The following is a 22059-nucleotide window of genomic DNA, read 5'->3' on the forward strand; positions in this document are numbered from 1 at the left end:
TTTTTTCAAGAGATCTTCAGATTCTTTTAATTTATTCTCAAGTTTATCAATAATGTCAAACAGCATGGTATTTTCAGATCTCAAAGAGTCAACCAAAGCATGTGATTCAGACAATTTCATAATTAATGACTCTTTTTCTTGCTTCACCCTTTAAGCTCTTTATGTGAAATTTTAGAATGTTGAGCATTCTTCAATTTATTAAAAACCTTAAAGAGCTTAATATCAGAATCTTCATTAGATAACTGAGAAGAATTCATGATAAAATGTGTAATCAAAAAATTGAAGTCACAAAGAGATGAGGATCACACTCAGGAAATAAATCCTAAACAGAGTGTACCTGCTCTGATACCAATTGGAAATTGAAATTGACTTCTAAAAATAAAGTGTGTGCAACAAGTGTCAACAAAAATCAAGCACAACGGAAAATAAAAGACACATAGTTTTTGTTAACGAAGTGGAAACTCAATTAAGAGAAAAACCATTCCGGGGTAGCCAAACCCAAGAATTTCACTATTCAGAAGACGAAGCTAGATACAAGATAGTAACACTCACATGTACCGATGCAGTGGTCGTACCTTGCTCTCTGACGTGTAACCCAACACGAACGCTTCCCAACCAGGTCTCCTACCTGAAGGGGTCTTCAATGGAATTCATTACCTTAGAGCAGACCTCTAAGATAGACTTCAGTTGTAGCGCAGCACACTTGAAACGGCTTTAGAGGGATCTTGAACTTCTCTAAGCTCTTGTGGAATTCAATACCGAATTCTTGCAGTTCTCAATGCCCAGGGGCCTCTATTTATACGCTGAGGTGCAAAATGGGCGACTGCTGTAATATGTACGGACGCCGTCCGGACGGTGAACTTTGGCCGTCTGGACAGACAACTGTGCGACAGGATTTTCCAAAATTTTTGCTGAAAATCTTTCCTATTTAAGACCTGCGTCCGGACGGTGAGACACTAACGTCCGGACGGTCGCACGTCCGCTACAAGTAATTTCCATATAAGGCTTAGCGCGTCCGGACCAAGAAGGATGAACGTCCAGACGGTAATTCTTCAACACGCACTTTCCATATCTGCTATGTGTGCGTCCGGACCAAGAGAGGTAGACGTCCGGACGGTTGAAGTCGAATCGGCAATTTCCTTAACTGATGAGCGCGTGTCCGGACCAAGGCTGACTAATGTCCGGACGGTGATATTTGAATTGCGATTCTTGCCTTAAGGAGACGCGCGTCTGGACGGGATACCACATCGTCCGGACGGTTGATCGATCTTCCCTTTATTGGAACTTGGAAAGAATCTGAGACTGTTCGAGTACTGATATGCGTTCGGACGGGCTGCTGAGATGTCCGGACGGATGCAAGCTGGAACAGAAGCTTCTCAATACAGTGTAGGGTCCGGACGGAAAAGATACATCGTCCGGATGGATGATGCTAGTCTGTCTGGCGTCCGGTCGGGATGAACACGTCGTCCGGACGGATGGAACAATGGACAGATGGGCGTCCGGACGAGATGACACGTTGTCCGGACGGCTGACAGGGAAACTGAAATATTCTATATTTTTCGCAGTGCAGAGTCTTCTGAAAATGCTCTGACAAGTGGAATCCCTGTTTACAACATCTTTACACATAAGTGATTTTGTCCAAACACAGATTGGGGCCAAAATACTAACAATGCAGAACGATAAGGTGATCACTTACACTTCACGCCAACTAAAGGAATACGAGCAAAATTACTCAACCCACGATATGGAGCTCGCTGCCGTCGTTTTTGACCCTAAAGATTTGGAGGCATTATTTGTCTAGTGAAAAGTGTAAGATTTTTACGGACCACAAGAGCTTGAAGTATTTCTTTACCCAAAAGGAATTAAATATGTGGCAAAGGAGGTGGTTGTGATGACCCTTTTTTTATATATATACAAAATGGAATCGCACAATGGCATGACGATTAGTCACCCAGCCAACTCACAGTACACATCCCATAATGTGTACCTGATATATCAAAGATAACATCTATGCAGCAGAAATTAAATCTCATAAACTAAATAGCCTTAATTACAACAACAGAACCCTTTAATTGTCTATCTGTTTACGGCTTAATCATACTATTAATTACACAAAAGAATGGCTATACAAAACACGTGTCACATGCGACACAAGCCGTAAACAAAAGATATCAACAAAAGTGGACTATCTGTGTCCAACACATCTACGACCCAAGCGAAGAGCTTCAATCGTAGTATCCCAAGTATAGTGCCACAGAGTCCTCATCGACGTCTGCGGTACTTGCAGCCAAAGCATTAGCATCTACACTGTCATGGTGTCAGCCACTTCTACATCAGTGAAAGTACGAGTTCACCAACTCAGAAGTATAATACACATTGGTTTTCACATTAAATCACCAGCATACAGGCATCTCAAGTATACAAATAATTATCATCAATTGTATCATCTTAATACCTGTTATACATCATCATGCTATACACATGCTCTCATTCAGTTTCCTTGTTTCTTTGCTTGCAAGGCTTCCACCTCAGGACCTGTCTTTGTTATCTTAGTTTCATTATTATTTTCTTGCAAAGCTTCCACCTCAGAACTTGTTTCTATCATCTTAGTTTTTCTGCTTTCAAGGCCTTAACCTCAAGACTTCTTTCTGTTGCTATGAGCATCAACTCTCTAGTCTTACTATCTCTGACGTTAGGAGCATCAACTCTCTGAGCTTACTGTTTCCAGGAGCATCAACTCATTGGTCTTACTGTCTCTGATACCAGAAGCATCAACTCTACGACCTTACACTTGTTCTGACCCCAGGAGCATAAACTTTCTGGTCTTAATATTTCTACCTGCAAGGCCTCAACCTCAAGACTTATCATTCAGCATTCATGCTCTCATTATTTCAATGCTTCTACACTATCTGTGCTTTATGTTCATGCTATCCCTCCTACAACACATCTCATGCTAGTGCTTCCACACTATCTGCATTGTTCATGTTATCACACATGCAAATCATATCATTTCATGCTCTTTTCACTATTCATCATCATACATGTTATCACACATGCAACTCAATTCATCTCAGTCATCATATCATATTTGCTTCTCTAACATCATTTCATATTCACATCTCAGTCATCATATCATATTCACATCTCAAACATTATAAAATATTTTCAAAGCATTTCTTTTGCATAAAACATAGCAAGTTCTCAGTGAGTAAAATACTCACTTTGGCTGCTTGGTTTATGGCTTAAAGAAGAATCCTCAACGAAATCCTCGTAATGTGTTGTTGCATCATCACATTGCATGACACATTAGTATTTCTAACTCTAAACTCCCAACTAGCTCTTGAATTGCCCAAGGGCTAACCCATAGAAAACCCATAGAATTTATAGGGCTCAATTTGATAACCCATTAATAAATAATACTAACCCATAAGATTATCTTAGGGTTAGACATTTAAAACTACAACTTAACACTTAAACCAAAAACTTGGGTTTTGGGGTTTATCTTGATTTCTTAACAAAATAGAACCCAACGCTTGGAGATATTTTAGAATGCTCCAAAATACTCAAAACCTAAAGAAAATTGGAAGATTAAACTCAAGCTCTCAAGATTTACACCAAAACTAGAGAAACTAGAAACTTAGGATTTACCTCAAATCGAAAGGTGAAAACATAGATCTTGCTTCGATGATCATTTTTCCGAGGTCGGATTTGATTTTGGAGGCTTTAATCTTCAAGGATCTAAGTTTTTAGATCAAAACCCTAAGTAAAAGAGAGTGTTTTCGTGAGAGAGAGCGAGAGAGCGAGAGAAAAAAAAAAACCGAAAAAATGAGCCAAAAATTGCCATGCAGCGATTTTAACAGAGGCCTTTCCAAACACAAAAGTGACTTGTGTGGACACGCGTCTTAGGTGTCACATAACTAAAGTTTCTATAAGGCTCGTCCGAACATGATTCACAAAAAGTCACTACCGACTCTCTCATCAACCCGTCCGGACACACATCTTAGCCCCTCCGGACACACTACACAAAAAAATCCATTCTAAATATTTTCCAAGTGTTTTTCCCCATTTTATCCTAATTTCTTACTTAATCAGTCTAATTCATGTTTAAAACTTTTTATTAATGTCTTGGACATTACAGTGGTTGGAGTTGATCAAGGATTATGATTGTGAGATCAATTATCATCCGGGTAAAGCTAATGTGGTGGCTGACGCTTGATGTGGTCTTGAGTGTATCAATAATAAAATAACCACTCGCAATAGAAATAATCTTTGATGTGGTCTTGATGTGGTCTATGTGAGGCTGTCAAACCTCAAGGACTGATGGTTGTTGTTAAATTATTGAAATTAACTCTAATCTAAATCAGAAAAGGTGTTCGGTTTTTGTTTTTCAATTGAAACTAAATAAAAACATAAAAAGTAAAAGTGAAATTAGTGGAGAAGATATAAGGTATTGATTTCACCATTAACAACACACTAATGGTAAATTGCATTTAACATGAAAATTTCACTTACATGAGTAATGTGACTTGTGTGTGTTTGTCAAGCACCCAACGATGTCATCAAGAAAGTACTTTTATTAATAGATACGAATAACCCATCCTTAGCTAGTACAGATTGTCTACCTAACCACTAAGATATAGTACAATCCGTCTTCCCTAGGTATGAACTATCAAATCTCTTAATTAGCATACACGTAATCAAGGGATAAGCATAACTTATTTTTCGATAAAGCATGAATTGTTCTACCTAAATTAAACTAACTAGAGTGTAGAGCAATTCATCCTTCCTAGGCATGGCCTATCAAACCCTCTTGATTTTATGTCCACTAAAACTGTTGTAAAACCATCCTTCATATAATCACAGAAAATACGAAGGTTGAGTTCAATAAAAATGAACAACTTTCTAAGGTAAGATAAGAGGTTTATTAAATTGAATATAAATGTTAAAGTATAATCTCAAGATTAAACAACCATCATTCATGTTCATAGAATTTCCAAGCAAAAACACTATTACACTATAATTACTTGGAAATGGCTATATCAATACCCTATGGATGATTTAGCCGCTCATGGAGACGTTGGAAATCGCCTTTGTCGAGGAGAAATCCATCTTAAGAAGCTACTGGAACTTTGAAGCACTTTTCTCTCTAAAACTGGCTACTAATCCTATTGATTTCTTCTATGTAATGTGGCTTCCCCTAATGCACGAATTTAAGGTGTATTTATAGAGTACAAGAGCAACCCTAGTTGATATCGTGGCCTTCTAGGACTTTTAGTCTAAGTGGGAGAACTTAAACTTCTTGCCTTTTCTGATTTTGCTTTGCTGTCAGTTTCTGCCGCACGAATGCGCTCGAACTCAGCATCCGAGTGGGCTCGAGCTCACGATGTCGTGAGTTCCTGTTGGTGGCCTGTTGGTGTGTGCTTGACCCTTTGCGCTCGAGCTCAGCATGTCAGCGAGCTCAAACTCACCATGTCCTGGGTTGTTGCTGGTGGCCTGATGGTGTGCGCTTGATCCCTTGAGCTCGAGCTCAGCATGTCAATGGGCTCAAGCTCACCGTGTTGTAGCAGAATTTTAGAATTTTGCTTTGAAGCTTTAAACCGACAGATTTAATCATGTTTTTGCTTAGGTACCTAAAAATGCTAAAACACAAAATGTACAAAGATCTGAAGATGACCTGTTGGTGGAACAACATGAAGAGGGAGATTGCCAAGTACGTGGAGCATCACCCCATGTGCCAGCAAGTTAAGGCAGAACACCAAAGGCTACTAGAAATGCTCAAGCCTTTACTAATACCTAAGTGGAAATGAGATGAAATTGCAATGGATTTCATCCTAGGTCTACCAAGGAAACTGACTGGAGAAGATTCCATTTGGAAAGCACGCACTTTATTCTTGTAAAAGTAAACGACCCTATGGATAAGTTGGCAAGGCTATACGTGCAGAACATAGTATGACTACATAGAGTACCATCATCAATCAATTCGGATAGAGATTAGAGATTTACTTCAAGGTTCTGGCAAAGTTTGCACAAGGAAATGGGGACAGACTTAAAGTTCATTACTGCATTCCACCCCCACACAGATGGCCAATCAGAACAAACCAATCAAATTTTGGAGGATATGTTGCGTGCTTGCGTATTGGATTTCAAGGGTAGTTGGATCAAATACCTAACATTTATTGAGTTTACTTACAATAATCGCTACCCGGCCACTATTGGAATGTCACCCTATGAAGTACTATATGGACGGAAATGTCAATCACCCTGTATTGGAGTAATGTCGAAGAACGACAATTTTTTAGGAAAGAGATCATTCAGGACACTAAAGATAAGATAGTCGTTATTAGACAAAGGATGGCAGTAGCACAAAGTCAACAGAAGAGCTACGTTGATAACTGAAGGCGAGCATTAGAGTTTGAGGTAGGAGATCATGTGTTCCTGAAGATATCACCAATGAAAGGAGTGATACGATTATGCAAGAAGGGGAAGTTAAGCCCTCGATTCATTGGACCGTTTGAGATAATGCAAAGAATTGGAAAGTTAGCTTACCGAGTTGCCCTACCACCAGATTTGGCAGGAACACATGACCTCTTCCATGTGTCGATGTTAAGAAAATACATCCCTAACCCCGATCTGATAGTAGAATACGAACCTTTGGGATTAGAGGAGGAGCTAACCTACAAAGAGAAGCCCGTGCGAATCTTGAATCGCAAGGATCAAGTTTTGTGCACTAAGACGATTCCTATTATAAAGGTACTATGGCGCAATGATGGAGTAGAAGAAGCATCTTGGGAAGCAGAAGAGGACATGAGGAACTGCTCCCCGCATTTGTTTGAGGATCATGTGACGTATTCTTTAGATTCTTGAAGATTCTGTTGGGATTGATGGGAATAACTAAGAGAAATGTTTTCTTGTCCAGGGAGCATAAAGACTATGGCAAGAATACCTACAAACCCAAACTGCGTTTGGAATTATTCTTTCTGTGAGCTAGATGAAGATTGGTACAGTGTAGGAAACATCGAGTACGATGCTCTCAATGACCTTCGAGGCGATTACCCACACCTATCCGAAGATGAAGTAGTGGAGATACCAGCAAATGGATGGGACGGGATTACTTAAGAGATTACTGAGCATGGGGAAGATGAGGCTTGGATACAAGGTAATATTAATAATTCTCCTTAAGTATGTTTTGCAAAATATTGAAGACGAAATTTTTACAAGGAGGGGAGAATGTAGTGCCCCAAATAATTATTGATGAGTGCAAAATATTGAATATTTAAACCCCTTAATTTACATTAGTTAATTCTTTAGTTGTGTCTTAATCTAATGTTTTGTGTTAAATTTGTGTTTTTAGTATTTTGTAGGTTGCTAAAAAAAAACGGCAGCTTTAAGGTGAAAAATGCAAAGTTTGGAAGAAAGCACACTTTGAGAAGACCTAAATGATGTGGTTATGTTTAACCAAATCGATGAAAGGATTAAATCGAAATTTTTCTAATTGGAGTCAGAGTCAAAATCTAAATAGATTAAATTTCATATTCTGCACACGTTTTAGTATTTTGATCATAACTTTCAGCTCAAGTATCAGACTAAGGTGAAACTAGCAGCTTTGGAAAGCTAACTCAAAATACTACAAATCATTGGGAAATAGTATTTTCCTAATTCAAGCATCTGCTATGCCAAAAAAAAAAAGTGTCACACAATATAAGAACGCAAATATGGACGAATCATATTCTGATTTGCACTAGGATTGCTTCCTAATTTGACTAGGAGATTGAAGTATGATTTTTCTGGGATCTCTAGGGCTTTTAAGGTTTGTTTGCTCCCAATAAATAGACTTCTAAGCCTCAAGAAAAGGAGGCTGGAGACCATAAATGAAATTCCACATATTTTCTCCCTTTTAGTTTAATTTTTCTTTAGGTTTAGGTTTTATTTTTCATAATCATGTGTAGCTAAATTCTCAACTAAGTTTGAGGATGAACCCTCATCGATGAAGAACAACAGTACTTTTATGTAAGTCTTTATTGTCCGATTTTAATGGGTTTAATGTTTCAACTGTTTTACTTCTTTTCAATGTGTGGAATGATTCTTGGATATCTTTTGTGATTCGAGGATACATTTGATGATTTGAGATAATTTCACATAACTGATTGCTTATTTATTTTTATTTTTTTTTATAAAACAATTGGATATCCCTTGTGATTTATTCTACGGATACAATTGATGTTTTAATTGAAATCAGATTTTATTTATGATTTTTGTAAATGAATGGATACATGGGATGGTTTTGATTAACTGTTGAAAGCATAGTAAAACATACATAAGATTTTAATTGTGAGAACTTCGGATTAATATTGATAGACATGGAGTATATTGTTATGATTCAATAAGTGTGGATTCCTAAACCTTAGTGTTTTTCTGTTGATTTATTTTTCTTTATTTAATTTATGTTTTCTTTTTACTTGCAAAAAAGAAACCTTTTCGGAACAAGGTTATGATTTAATTAGTTTAGATACAAAATTGTTTTCAAGAACACAATTCTCTGTGGGATCGATCTTACACTTGTAAAACCCTTTATTGCAAACTATTTATGCACTTGCGAGTTAATAAAATTTGCACAACAAGTATCAATGATAATTAGGTACAAATTAGGAAATCAGGATCTTTTAACTTGAGTTGATTGAACCAGGAACATTCTTGGTTTTCCCTCAAGAACGATCGTGGTCCCCACCACAAACAATCGTTGATGTGTTGTACTGTGTGTCAGAAAGTACATCCCACACCTTCAATGTTTGTGTCAAACCGTACCACGAACGATCGCGGCTGTACACCGAACGATTCTCTAACCTTAGGTTTTTCACAAACGTTCGCCAAAAGCTAGATCAGTTGATTCTTATCCACTTTAACCTCTTCACCTATAAATACCCCCCACCCTCGCCCTGTTTACCTCATTTATTTCCATTTCATCAGTATACCCTTGAGGGAGAGTAAGAGAGTGTCTTGAAGGTGTTTTAGAGATAGAAGGAGCTCTATTAATCTTTCATCTTCAAGAGAGGTAACCTCCTTAACCTATCTCGTTTCATATGTTGTTCTTGTGCTGATTAGTTAGTTTTCATAGCCTAGTTTACTGTTTTGGTAAAATCTCTAGCTCGTTTTACATCCTTACTTAGTTTTCGGTTTTATTCCTAGATTAGTGTTTGATTAGTAGGTTTAACGTGCTTAGTACTGCATTGAGTTGTTATTGAGGATAGGAATTTGTTAAAAATCATGTTAATACCCTAGAACTTGCTTAAAACCAGTTTTATGGCTTTTAGGTTTGAATTTGGGATTCTGCCCAAACGTCGAACGTTCGTCATTCGCTGGACAAACGAACGACGTCTGAGACAAACATTCTCCATTCATTGGACGAACGATCGTCATTCGGGCAGAAAGCCTAATTTGAGTTATTTAGGATTTTAGACCTGTTTTAGCTCGAGTTTAAGGCCAATGTTAGGATTTTCTTAATTTTTGAGGTTAGGGAGAGCCTCAAGGAGATTTGGTTGGAGGAGCCGTGCGATACAAGTGAGTAAAACTCACATGGATAGTTATTATTTTTTTCCGCATAGCACGAATATTTTGTGTATCAAAACATGCATGTTTACAACTCACATGAAATGCCTTTTTATTACTGTGAACTCTATTTTGGTAAAAATGTGTGATTGATGACAAGATAATGAAATGATGAAATTATAAAAGCATGCATGTAAAATACAGTGAAGACTACATTGCATTGTTTGACATGGTACAGCATCTCGTACAGAAAAACAATCATGGGATTACTATTATATGGGTTGTTCTTTATGGTCAAAAGTTTATAATTTGTTATGATGAGCCTTGGATCCAATGGTTGTTTTATGACCTACGCACCATGCTTGAATGGGGGATATGGTTATGGCATTCCTAGTAGTGTGGGCCACCCGAGGTCGAACTAGGTCAGGAGACTAGTATATGATGGTATGCGTACATATCAGAGGTACCGATGTGGTATAACAGGTCCCTCGGGACAACGTCAACTCTACTAAGAAGGGGTTAATATATTGGGTAGACCATATGGAACTGAACTATGACATAACTATTGTTATAAGCATACTATACCTATATTGCACACATCATCATCTTGTGCAATGAAATAATACTCCCTTGTAGGTGATTTAAACTTAAACTGTGTTCACCAAATGATAACTTGTATATCATGCGTATTATTACTCATTAAGTCATGGAGTTACACTTGTATCTTTTTCACCTATGAAATATGTATTGTTTTATAGATAGTTTTTGTGATGATGGGTTCGGAGCAACATTTGGTCCTGCTTGAGGGAGTGCTCAGGATTATATTTGAGGAGTTAGATCCCATTTAGCTGGTGCAGATGTGGAGAGGACCTAGTGAATCCCACCATAATATGATAGAGATCATCTTTATGTTGTATCTTTTTAAGTGTAGGCTTTGACTCTTGATGTTGGTGACTCTTAAAATTTTAGCTTGGATCTGTACTATTTGATGACCGGTCTTTTGACCATACTTTAAAAGTTTCAGCTATCTATGTTATGATGATGTTCTAGTTTACTCTGGCAATTCTTGATGTGATTGTAGATTTTAGAATGCTATCTATGTTCATTTAATGCTCCGTTTGTTTCGGCGTAAAATGATTTCCAGAAAATAATTTCGGTATTTTACGGTGTTTGGTGGGGGCGAAAATAACGGTCAACGAAAATCATTTTCGGTTTGACCGTAAAACCTTCTTTAATTTTTGGAAAACGATTTACGGTTTTTAAAACCGTAAATCGTTTTCCAAAATTATATTCTTCGTCCTTACACGCACGTTTGATATCTGACTGTCCGAATCCGACAATAGTCGGTCGTTCGAAAATAGGCAGCACCGGAATCCGGCATCATCAAGTCACTGGAATAATGCCGGCGTCGGAATCCGACCACCGGAATACTGCCGGCTGCCGGAATACCGCCGGCCGCCGGAATCCGGCAACTCTGCCGAATGCCGGCGGAATTTGGCCGGAATCCGGCCATGGACAGAAACCGGCCGGATCTGGCCAAAATGGCCGGGATCCGGCCGGATATGACCGGATCCGGACACTGACCCGGCCGGATCTGGCCAAAATGGCCGGAATCCGGCCGGATATGACCGGATCCGGACACTGATCCGGCCGGATCTGGCCACTGATCCTGCCGAGATCCGGCCAAAATGACCGGATCCGGCCGGATCTGACCGAGCCCGGAGGTTTCCTGCCGGAATCCGGCAATTTTGGCCGGATCCGGCCAAACATGTTCGCCGGATTCCGACGACGGCGACCGGTCGTTGCCGGATTCCGACGACGGCGACCGGTCGTTGCCGGATTCCGGCGACAGTTGCATTTTCACTTTTCGTAATTTTTTCGTGCGAACCAAACGCCGAAAAATATTTTTGAGAAAATAATTTCTTTTGAAATTGATTTCGTCGAAAATATTTTACGACGGAAACCATTTTACGTCGAAACAAACGGAGCATAAGTGAAAGTCTTCCACTACAAACTCTCTTCGGAAAGGATGAGATCCCTATGTCTTGTTCTTATGGAACAAGACTGGGAGACGAACCATGAAGTTAACTACTAGTTAGATAATTTCACTAGGGTGTTACACTCTAAAACTCGCTAGTATGTTTGGTTAGTAGGAGATTTAAATCCTAATGTGCAACAAGAACATTGCAATATTCTTAGTTGGCACATTAATTTAAAATATTAGCGACGCGACTTTAGTGCAAAATTTATTTGCATAGCTAATATTGCTCAAATTTTATTTTTCATGGGACATAGGTCCAAGCAAAAAATAAGAGAACTTGAGCACTCTATGAGATATGATTTGAGTTGAGAGTAATGAACGCCAAACACCTTGGAGGAAAGTATGGTAGTTACGACAAAGCAACTTGGTATAACTTTACCAGCCTAAACATATTGCAAGTGTGCTCGGCGGTTGTACTGTCCATTTGCTAGTATGAACATGATTGAAAATAGAGAGAGATGCATGCCTGGGTTGTGATGACCATTTTTTTTTTTTACAAAATGGAATCGCATAGTGGCATGATGATTAGTCACTAGCTAACACATAGTAAAGTCCCATAATATGAGAACTTGAACGCCAAACACCTTGGAGGAAAGTATGGTAGTTACGACAAAGCAACTTGGTATAACTTTACCAGCCTAAACATATTGCAAGTGTGCTCGGCGGTTGTACTGTCCATTTGCTAGTATGAACATGATTGAAAATAGAGAGAGATGCATGCTTGGGTTGTGACGACCATTTTTGTTTTTTACAAAATGGAATCGCACAGTGGCATGATGATTAGTCACTAGCCAACACATAGTACAGTCCCATAATATGCACCTGGTATATCAAAGTGTAACTTCTATGCAGCGGAAATTAAATCTTATAAAACTAACAAATATTATTCACAACAGAGCCATTACATCGTCTATCTGTTTAAGGCTAAATAAAAAGTATTAATTACACATCAAAAGAATGGCTATACAAAATACATGTCACATGCGACACAAGCCATATAAATAGTCTTTACAAAATATGGACTACCCTCGAGTCCATGACATATAGCCGTCTCGATGAGCTTTAATCATAGTACCCCAAATACAAGGCCACTAGGTCATCATCTACATCTGTTGTACCTGTAGCCAAAGCATCAACATCTACACGGTTGTGGTGGTAGCCACATCTGCATAGGTGAAAGTATGAGTTCACTAGCTCAGTAGTATAAAACTCACTAAGTTTTTGCATTGAACCGACATTTCTTTTCTTCTATCATATGTTTCCAATAACATCTACCATTCATATATCACTTCCATTTAAAACATTTTGTAGCTGATGAAGTGAACACTGATATTTCATAAACATGTGAACATCATACTACGTAGCTGTGAATATATATACGTGCTCCAATCTCCCGCTTGGAAGTACCTACATAAAAGCCCATCTACAACATACTATATCGGTATACAAGCTTTCTAACCTTGGGGAAATACTAGCATACAAATATGTCTAAGTAGAACACAAGTGGCAACTTACCTAGCTATACATAGATACGAGCATTTCCAGACCTTTGGGAAATACAAGCATCTAAGCATAAATAAGCTTAGTGCCTTTAAAACATCGTATGCACTCTAGCCATAACCATATACATATGCTCTGTTCCATTCAAACTAATAAGCATATCGATACATCTAGCATAAAAACTCACTTAAAACATCATATAAAACTATGCCATGCATGCTTTCTTGTACATCATTCTTTCACATTTTTTATTTCTTATCACTCTAGGACTTGTCCCAACGGCATCTAGGATATCCTTTTGCATACATACTTATCATAATGAGGGACTTATCCCTAGGTAGTGAGAGCTTGCAACTCACTTCTTTCGATGACTCATCCTCCATAACATCATCATTAAGTTTACAACATCAAAGGCTCTCCCCCATGGACTTGTCCATTAGTGTGATGCTGGGGACTCCTCCAAATACTTTAATCTCTTATGCACTTTCTCATTCATATACATGCTCATGCCTCTTGCTATAAAATCATCTTGCTTTTGCTTTCATATTCATGCTTTCAACACATACCTCTTTCATAAATCATAAACATCTCATGAAATCATAAATCATATCTCATTCTGATCATACTTTAAGCTCATCAAAACATACTTCAATATCCATACTTTCATACTCATATCTTAAATCACATAAACATCATCATCATACCTCAACATATTTGAAAATATTGAAAACACTCAAACACATACTATCATAAAATATCGTCGGCTCGGATTAAACAAACATATCATTTAAGACTAGTATAAAATACACAAAACATAGTCTCTTCCAGAGTGAGTAGAATACTCACTTTGGCTGCTCGGTATTAAGCTTAACGGTGGATTCCTAACCAACTCCTTGCAATGTATCTCTATATTAACATAACCAAAATAAAACTCGTTGCTTGGAAATTGCAAGATTACCTCAAGAACACCAAATACCTAAAGAGATTTGAGATATTAAGCTCAAACATCCAAGGATTTACTCAAAATCTAGCAAAGTTAGAATTTTCAAAGTTACCTCAAAACGATCGGTGAAAACATAGATTCTACCCCTAGGATCACGTTTTTGAGGTCGGATTTGCGTTTAAAGGATTCAATCGACCAAAAATCTAGGGTTTTAGGCCAAAACCCTAAGAAAAATGAGAGGAAATGGCGTGAGAGAGGAAGAGAACCGGAGAAAATGAGCTGGAATTGTTGCTCATCAACTTTTATACAAGCCTGTCTAGACACACCATTAGGCTATCCAGACACACGTTTTAGGAGTCGCAATTGCGAACTTTCTGTAAGTCCCGTTCGGACACGATTCACAGAAAGTCACTACCGACTTTCTAATCAACCCGTGCAGACACACTCCTTAGCCCGTACTGACACACTTCACAGAAATCTATTCTAAGTGTTTTCTTCCCATTTTACCTAATTAATTACTTAATTAGTCTAATTAACATTTTAAACAATTAATTAATGTCTTATACATTACATGGGTTGTGCCCACTCTTTGCAAATGGGAGATATAATAAGTAATGGGTGCCCTGCAATGGTAGCCCAGCTATGTGCAATGGAGTAAAATGTTACTCCACGACATTTACAACACACCAATTGGCTTGTAAAGATTTTTTAATTTTTTTTTAAACGCTGAACCACATGTATAAGAAGACAAAAAAAAGAAAAAAAAAATGTTTTGTTAGTGTATAGCAATTCGCAACAGCGAGAGCATGCGAATCAAAATCACCAAAATCTCTCCCTCCCTACCTGCGTTTTCTCAAAATTTAAGGCGCTTACACTGTGGGTATTGCTTTAGTATTGCTCCAACACTAGGATAAATAAATTATGGAGTTCAAGAGTTCAGTCACATGGAACCATAGGGGTAGTAATTCGAATTTGCGTGTTGAGTTCAGGTCTTGTTGAGGTATGGGTATAAGACTATATAAGCCAATCAAAATCTAACCCATTTAATTAAGCGAGTTATACCCTTTAACCCTAACATGCTAATTTCGTGTTGGGTTCGTGTAGGGTCTATGGATCGTGTAAAAAATTACCAACCCTAAATATCGCATGTCGGGTTCAAGTCATGTCGATTAGGCCTGTACAATGTTACGGTTAGCAATTATTGGCTCTAACCGTTAACTGCAACCTCAAATGCCTAAGGTGTTATTAAATTTTGACAACTGCAACCTCTCAATTTAGGCGATTAGCGGTTATTTTATAACCGCCCGTTAGTGGTTATTAAAACCTATAACTTGCTATTTGAAAACCCTTTTTTTATATGGGCTTTTAGACGTTTTGGGCCTGTTTTTGGGCTTATTTTAATTTTTTTTTCAAATAATAATAACAATAATGGTAAGATATAAGGCCTTTTGGACATTTTGGGCCTGTTTTTCCAGGTTTTAATGGCAGGAAGCCAAATCCAAATGAACACCAACTGTGACGACCCTTTTTTTTTTTTTTTTACAAACATAAATGGGTCATTATAGTGGCATGAATATTTGTCGCTCATCCAACATAGAGTACACATCACTTAATGTGTAACATGATATTCAGAGTTACATCTATGCAGCGGAACATATAAACATTATCAAGATAGCGGAAAGCACATCTAATAACATAACTGTTAATTACAACAAAGAGAGCCATACATAAGTCTATCTGTTTATGGCTTATCAAAAACATTAATTACATAATAAAAGAATGGCTTCAAAAATTAATAAGTGAAACATACGTTACAAGCCATATACAAAATCCACAAAAGAATGGACTACCCATGGTCCAATACATTACAACTGTCGCGTCGGCTTCAGTCGTAATATCCAAATACAGTGCTACGGGGTCGTCTTCCACGTCAGGTGTACCTGCAGCCAAAGGAACTTAATCTACACAGTTGTGGTGATAGCCACATCCGCATAGGTGAAAGTTTGAGTTCACTACCTTAGTACATAATACGGAGTCCTCAGCAATATAATGCTCACTAAGTTTTCGCATAGAACCGACATTTCATTTTATCGTTCGTTTACAATAATAGCTACCAATTTTTCGTATGAAAACACGTCCCTCGAAAACATGACGTAGCTGATAAGGTAAACACTAATATTTCATAAATACATAAAAGCATACTATGTAGTTGTGAACATATGTAGAAGTTCCAGTCATCCCACCTTGGAAGCATCTACATATAGACCCATCTACACTATATTACTTTTATAATCGGTAGCTCAGCTATACATGCATGCAAGTTCTCCAATATAGGTCTCAAGCAGTCAAATACCACTAAGCAGGAAAACATGGCATCTCGCCTACTATACAGAGACATCAGCATTTCCAAATATAGGTAACACTGTATCAGAGTACATCGAAGCTTAGTGCCTTTGATGCGTCTGTTCAGTTATACATGCACACGAGCAAACTCTAGTATACAAATACGGCTAAACTAGAAACCAAATAGCAGTTCACTTATCAATGCAAAGACACTTGCATTTCCAAATCTGGTAGCATAAATATCTAAGTACATTGAAGCTTGATGAGAATGTAAAATGTCGTATTTTTCCCCTTAATATTTAATCTCTTATACTTATTTAATGCCTAAATGTGCTCATTATTCTTATATTTTGATTTAGGATGCAAATTGAGGCATTAAATGCAAAACAAAGCTAATTGGGCGATTTTGGACAGATTTGACATCAGTTCGTAATCTGGGCATAACTCTCTCATAAAAGCTCCGATTGAGATGATTCAAGATGCTGTGAAACACCAAGAAAAAGATCTACAACTTTTATTTTTGTGTTTTGAGAGATACCGAATGAATCAAGGTAGAAATCGGGCTTGAAGTTGACGTTCTGATGTGGATCTGATGCGATTTATTTTAGGAAGTTTTCAGACATGGAAATTTCTTTACTTTGAGCCTTTTCATAATCATCCAATCAATTCCAGCCAAGCCAAGCAAATAAATGAAAAGTTAAAGCAAAAGGAAGAAAATGAGAGAAAAGATGCGTGGAGGACCATGGAATTAAAGAAGAGATTTGTGGGGACCACGTGGAAGAAGACAACATGAAAGGAGCATCTCTTTCCATGACAAGGCAAATTGATTTTCTCTCCATACTTGGCTGATTTGTGGGGACTTAAACAAGGAAAGAATCGATAAAGCATATGGCAACAAAAGTCCCCATTGAAATCATCACCTTCCTAGTTATCCTAGCATTTATTTTATGTTTAATATTTTCCTTAATTAGTCAAAATTTGGGTAGTGTTATTTTAGGATAGTATTTGGAATATCTTTCATTAGGAGATTTCCTAGGCTTCTAGCATATGGGATGAAACGTGTATAAAAGGGGGGAACCTTCTACCTTACAACACACATCTTCTATCTTCCATCTTCTCCCCTCTTCTCTAAGTTTTAGTCATGGCCCTGCGTGGCTAAACTTTCATAATTGGTCGAAGGAAACGGAAGCCTCGGAATCAATAAAACTGTGAGATCTAATTTGTTTTTATTGTTTGATTTATGCTTTGAGTATCAAATGTTCTTCTATACTTATTTTCATGATTGTCTCGTTTAATTGTTAGGAGTACTACTAGTTTATTATTCGTTACAATCTATTGCTAGGTTGGATATCAAATCCGTAATTGTTTGATCCCTCCAATCTATGAAGCAACTAAGATTTAATGATTTGCCGCGTCTAAGCAATTATTAAATCTTAGGAAGAACATCCGACGAAATTAAATGCAACCGCGTGGCTTATGTTGTTTCGCTTCATCGATCTCTCTAATTCTTAAGGCTGCTACTAGATTAAACCTATAGCGCGTGTCTTGGGTTGTTTAGTAGTTAGGGTTAATTAGAGCGCGTCTAACTCTAATTAACTACTACTAAGGAGAGATAGGAAAACAGTTCCAACGATGAATATTCAAAACATGAATTGATATATATTTGCATCGATGATCAGTTGTAAAATTCCGATGGTGGAAGTTGACTTAGACCAATGTTTTCTTACTTGATTGATATTTTAAATTGTTTCTTTATTATTTTTCTTAAAATAATTTTCATACTCAAAACCCCCCATCCTTGTTCACGTAGCATAAAATTCGGCTAATTATTCTCCGTGGGATCGACCCTTACTTGCACTACTACATTTATATTTTTAGAAGTAAGGTTTTATTTTTGGGTGCTCACGACAGCACGCCAAAGCTCAATGCTTCTAAATCACTTATGCAATCTAGCCGCAAACATATACATATGCGATGTCCCCATCAGCCTCATAGATATGTCTAGCATGAAAACTACTACATATCATGAAAACAACTTAAACACTTCAGTTAAACAATGTTATGCATGCTTGTTGCGTTCTCTCTCTGTTTCTGTTTCTTATTTTGTTGTCTGATTACCATGGGACATGATCTCCCGTTATTTCTTGCCAAATAGCATGGGACGTGATCCCCCAATACTACCTAACAAGTACGGTAGGACGTGAACCCCCACGGCCCCACTTAATTAGTCCAATTACTTCCTGTCAAATACCATGGGACGTGATCCCCCAATAATATTTGCCCAGTATGGTAGGACGTGATCCCCCACTTAAGGATTGTCTGTTCATGTTTCATTCTCAATGCTCATGCTCAAATACTATACAATTTATTTCATGATCATGCCTTTAACACATGCTTTCCTCATTAAACATAAACAGTTCAACATGTCATTTTCTCAAATAATTTGCATAACTTAAATTCCAGCCGCAGTAGGCATCAAATACATAAATTAAATCTCAACCGCAGTAGGCATAAAAAACTCATCAAATCATATCTCAAAACATAATTACATACTCATAATCTCAAAACACATAAATATCATTGACATAATTCAACATACTTGAAATTAATCAAAACATCCAAAACACATATTCAACATATTGCCAATTCGATATGAAAACAACATAACATTTCATTTCTATAAAATACTTAAAGCATAATAACATTTTCTCAGTGAGTAGAATATTCACCTTTAGCTACTTGTGGATGTTGGGCACAACTAGGTTCTCTAGACCACACTTGTAATGCACAATCTGAAATTATTACATTGTCCCACATCTTACCACGTTAAACTCTAAACACTAACATTAACACTTGAATCGCTCAAGAGCTACACCATTGGAATACCCATGAGATTTATAGGGTTCCAAATACATACCCACTAATAAATAACACAAACCCAACCACAATAACATTAACCCATAAGGTTTACTTAGGGTTAAACACATAAAAACACCACTTAAACATTTTACCCAAAAGTTAGGGTTTCAAAAACTCACCAAAAGTTCACCCAAATGCTATCTGGAATTTAGGGAATCTTTGGGAAGCTCCAAATTGCACAAAACCTAAAGATTAACAAAGATCAAACTCATATTTCATAAGATTTAGCCAAAAATCCCAAAAATAATAGTTTAGCGATTTACCTCAAAACGATCTGTCAAAACGTAGATCTTCTTGCGTAGATCATGTTTAAGAAGTTATATTTGAGGTATGGAGCTTAGATATTCAAGGATCTAGGGTTTTCCATGAAAAACCCTAAGAAAATCGTGTGGAATGATGGAGAAATCGGAGGAAATGAGCCAAATGAGCTCATTCTCATATTTATCTCAAGTGCCATCCGGACGGGGTAAGTGAAGGTCTGGACGAGAAAATTTGAAATCATACACGTCCTTAAAAGAATCCAGACAGTGTTGTGAACGGATCCTTTCGTGCTTCAACGTTCGTAAGAGCGTTTGGTCGGCCAGCAGATGGGAGATCTTGGACTTTTGCGTTTATTGGGGCATTAGGACGGCTCTGGGAACACGAACTTTCTGCCAAGGCCGTCCTGATAGATGTTGTGCCAGTTCGGATGCCTGCACCAGAAATTCCATTTTAGGCATTTGTGTTTTCTTGGCATTCTCTTGCACTTGAAACACACGAGTTTCTTAAATTTAATTTACATCTGAAACACACGAGTAATGTCTTGAACATATCCTTCCCTCCTAATAAAAATTTTGACCTTGAAATTTGATCATTAAAACATTTCACACACATGCAAACATGCATTTATGCAAGGAAATAAGATGGAAATGCTATGAATCAAGTGATCATACCTAAGTTCACTCAAACAAGTGGGGATATTTATCCTGCATCTACTGCTCAAGCTCCCATGAAGCTTCCTTAACATTGTGATTCCGCCATAGGAACTTCACCAATGGAATAGTCTTGGTTCTCAACTGTTGTTCTTTGCAATCCAACACTTGTATGAGCAACTCTTCATATGTCAGATTTAGCTGAATATCAAGAGGCTCGTAACTTATCACATGCGAGGGATCATGAACACACTTCCACAACTGAGAGACATGAAAAATGTCGTGAACACCAACCAAACTTGGAGGCATTTCGATCTTGTACGCTAAAGGGCTTACTCTTTTTAGCACTTGGAATGGCCCAACATACCTTGGACTGAGCTTGCCTTTGTTTCCAAAACGCCATACATTCTCGAATTGGCGACACCTTAAGGTACACAAAGTCACCAACTACAAATTCAAGCTTACGGCAATGCTTATCCGCATAACTTTTCTGTCGGATTTGAGCGGTGAGCATCCGCTTCCAGATAATTGCAATTTTTTCTTTTGTATCTTGCACCAACTCAGGCCCTAGCAACTGCCTCTTGCCAACTTCATCCCAATACAACGGCAATACACTTGCGCCCATACAATGCAAGTATTGGTTAATTATATGATGATATTGACTTTTATGATATTGTGATCTCTGTTACAATTAATGATATGTGATATGTTTTGGGATCTGCATATTTTAATGATATGAGCTTACTTATGAAATGACATTGCATATTATACTGTCATGATATATGAACCTGTTAATAAGAAGAATCGAAGGTTTAAGTCCTAAGGCATGAATAAATGAATGAACGAAAAAGAGGTGGTTAGAGTCCACGAAATCAATGAAAGAAAAAGATGTGGTTAAAGTCCATGGTACCAATGAAAGAAAAAGAGGTGGTTAAAGTCCCAAAGCAATTGTCTATGGTAAGACCGACGATGGTAAAATTCTCACAGTAATGAAAAGACCTTATCATGAGTTAGAGTCTCACAGCATCTATTTATCCATCTACATTAATTAATGGAACTGTGCATATAGAATTATTAATACGACTGTGCATATATGAATCCATCATACATCATGTTATAGTTTTGTGTATTGTTGAATGAATCATTATGTCATTATATTATTGGATGCAGTTGACTCACTGTTTTTACAGTATGGGATTGTGGTGATAACCACAATCACATGTGAGTTTATGCAAAATGGGAAGAAGATCAGGACTACTGGAATAATTCTGTTGATATATAGTATTTAATATGTTCATTTGTTTTAGGAGAAATAGTGGTTATGGATTATTAAATGTTACATGTGGCACATATGTTATTGCTTTGAGTGTATTTATTATATTAGAACACATGGTTCGTACTTTTATATAATGAGGTAATTCAGTCAGCTCTGAAGTGTTATTTTCCCAGTTGTTAAGGAAAAAATATATATTTCGTTGCCAAGTCTTAACTCTGATGATGCCGTAATGTTACGTGGAAATCAAAATTTTCACTTAAGCCTTTTTGTAAAAGGCAAGGCGTTACAACTATGGTCCATAAATTGCATATATATGTGTGTGTGTGTGTGTGCGCGCGCGCGCGTGTGCTTCTAAATAAATCAATAATCCTTATATTATTGAAACAGTTGACTCACACAATTACAGTATGGGATTGTGGTAATACCCACAATCGCATAATTATTGATGCAGGTTTAGGAGACAAAGGCACAGATTACTTTTGTTAGCTTTAAAGATTTCAGGCTAACATTTATGTAGCTGGTTGTATTTCTTTGTAATCGTTTGTGTTTACATTCCTTTTGGTATGTAATATGTTTAGAGAAA

At 37.5% G+C, this 22059-nt stretch overlaps 1 protein-coding gene across 1 annotated transcript; it reads right to left on the reverse strand.

Moving 5' to 3' along the window:
- Nucleotides 1–20260: 20260 nt before the first annotated feature.
- Nucleotides 20261–20825, reverse strand: LOC133876153 (uncharacterized). The gene is made up of 2 exons (XM_062314437.1): nucleotides 20568–20825; nucleotides 20261–20461 (listed from the first exon to the last, which is right to left on the reverse strand). The coding sequence occupies exons 1-2, from the start codon at nucleotides 20823–20825 to the stop codon at nucleotides 20261–20263; spliced, it is 459 nt and encodes a 152-aa protein (XP_062170421.1).
- Nucleotides 20826–22059: the final 1234 nt, after the last annotated feature.

This window comes from Alnus glutinosa, chromosome 8 (genome assembly GCF_958979055.1).
Source record: "Alnus glutinosa chromosome 8, dhAlnGlut1.1, whole genome shotgun sequence".
Taxonomy (NCBI): domain Eukaryota; kingdom Viridiplantae; phylum Streptophyta; class Magnoliopsida; order Fagales; family Betulaceae; genus Alnus; species Alnus glutinosa.

Bases quoted from the DNA above. Each gene is read 5' to 3' on its own strand.
- LOC133876153 (XM_062314437.1), bottom strand. From the start codon at position 20,825: ATGGGCGCAAGTGTATTGCCGTTGTATTGGGATGAAGTTGGCAAGAGG. The intron at 20,462-20,567 runs GTATGTTGGGCC...CATGTCTCTCAG, and splicing joins AAAGGCAAGCTCAGTCCAAG to TTGTGGAAGTGTGTTCATGA.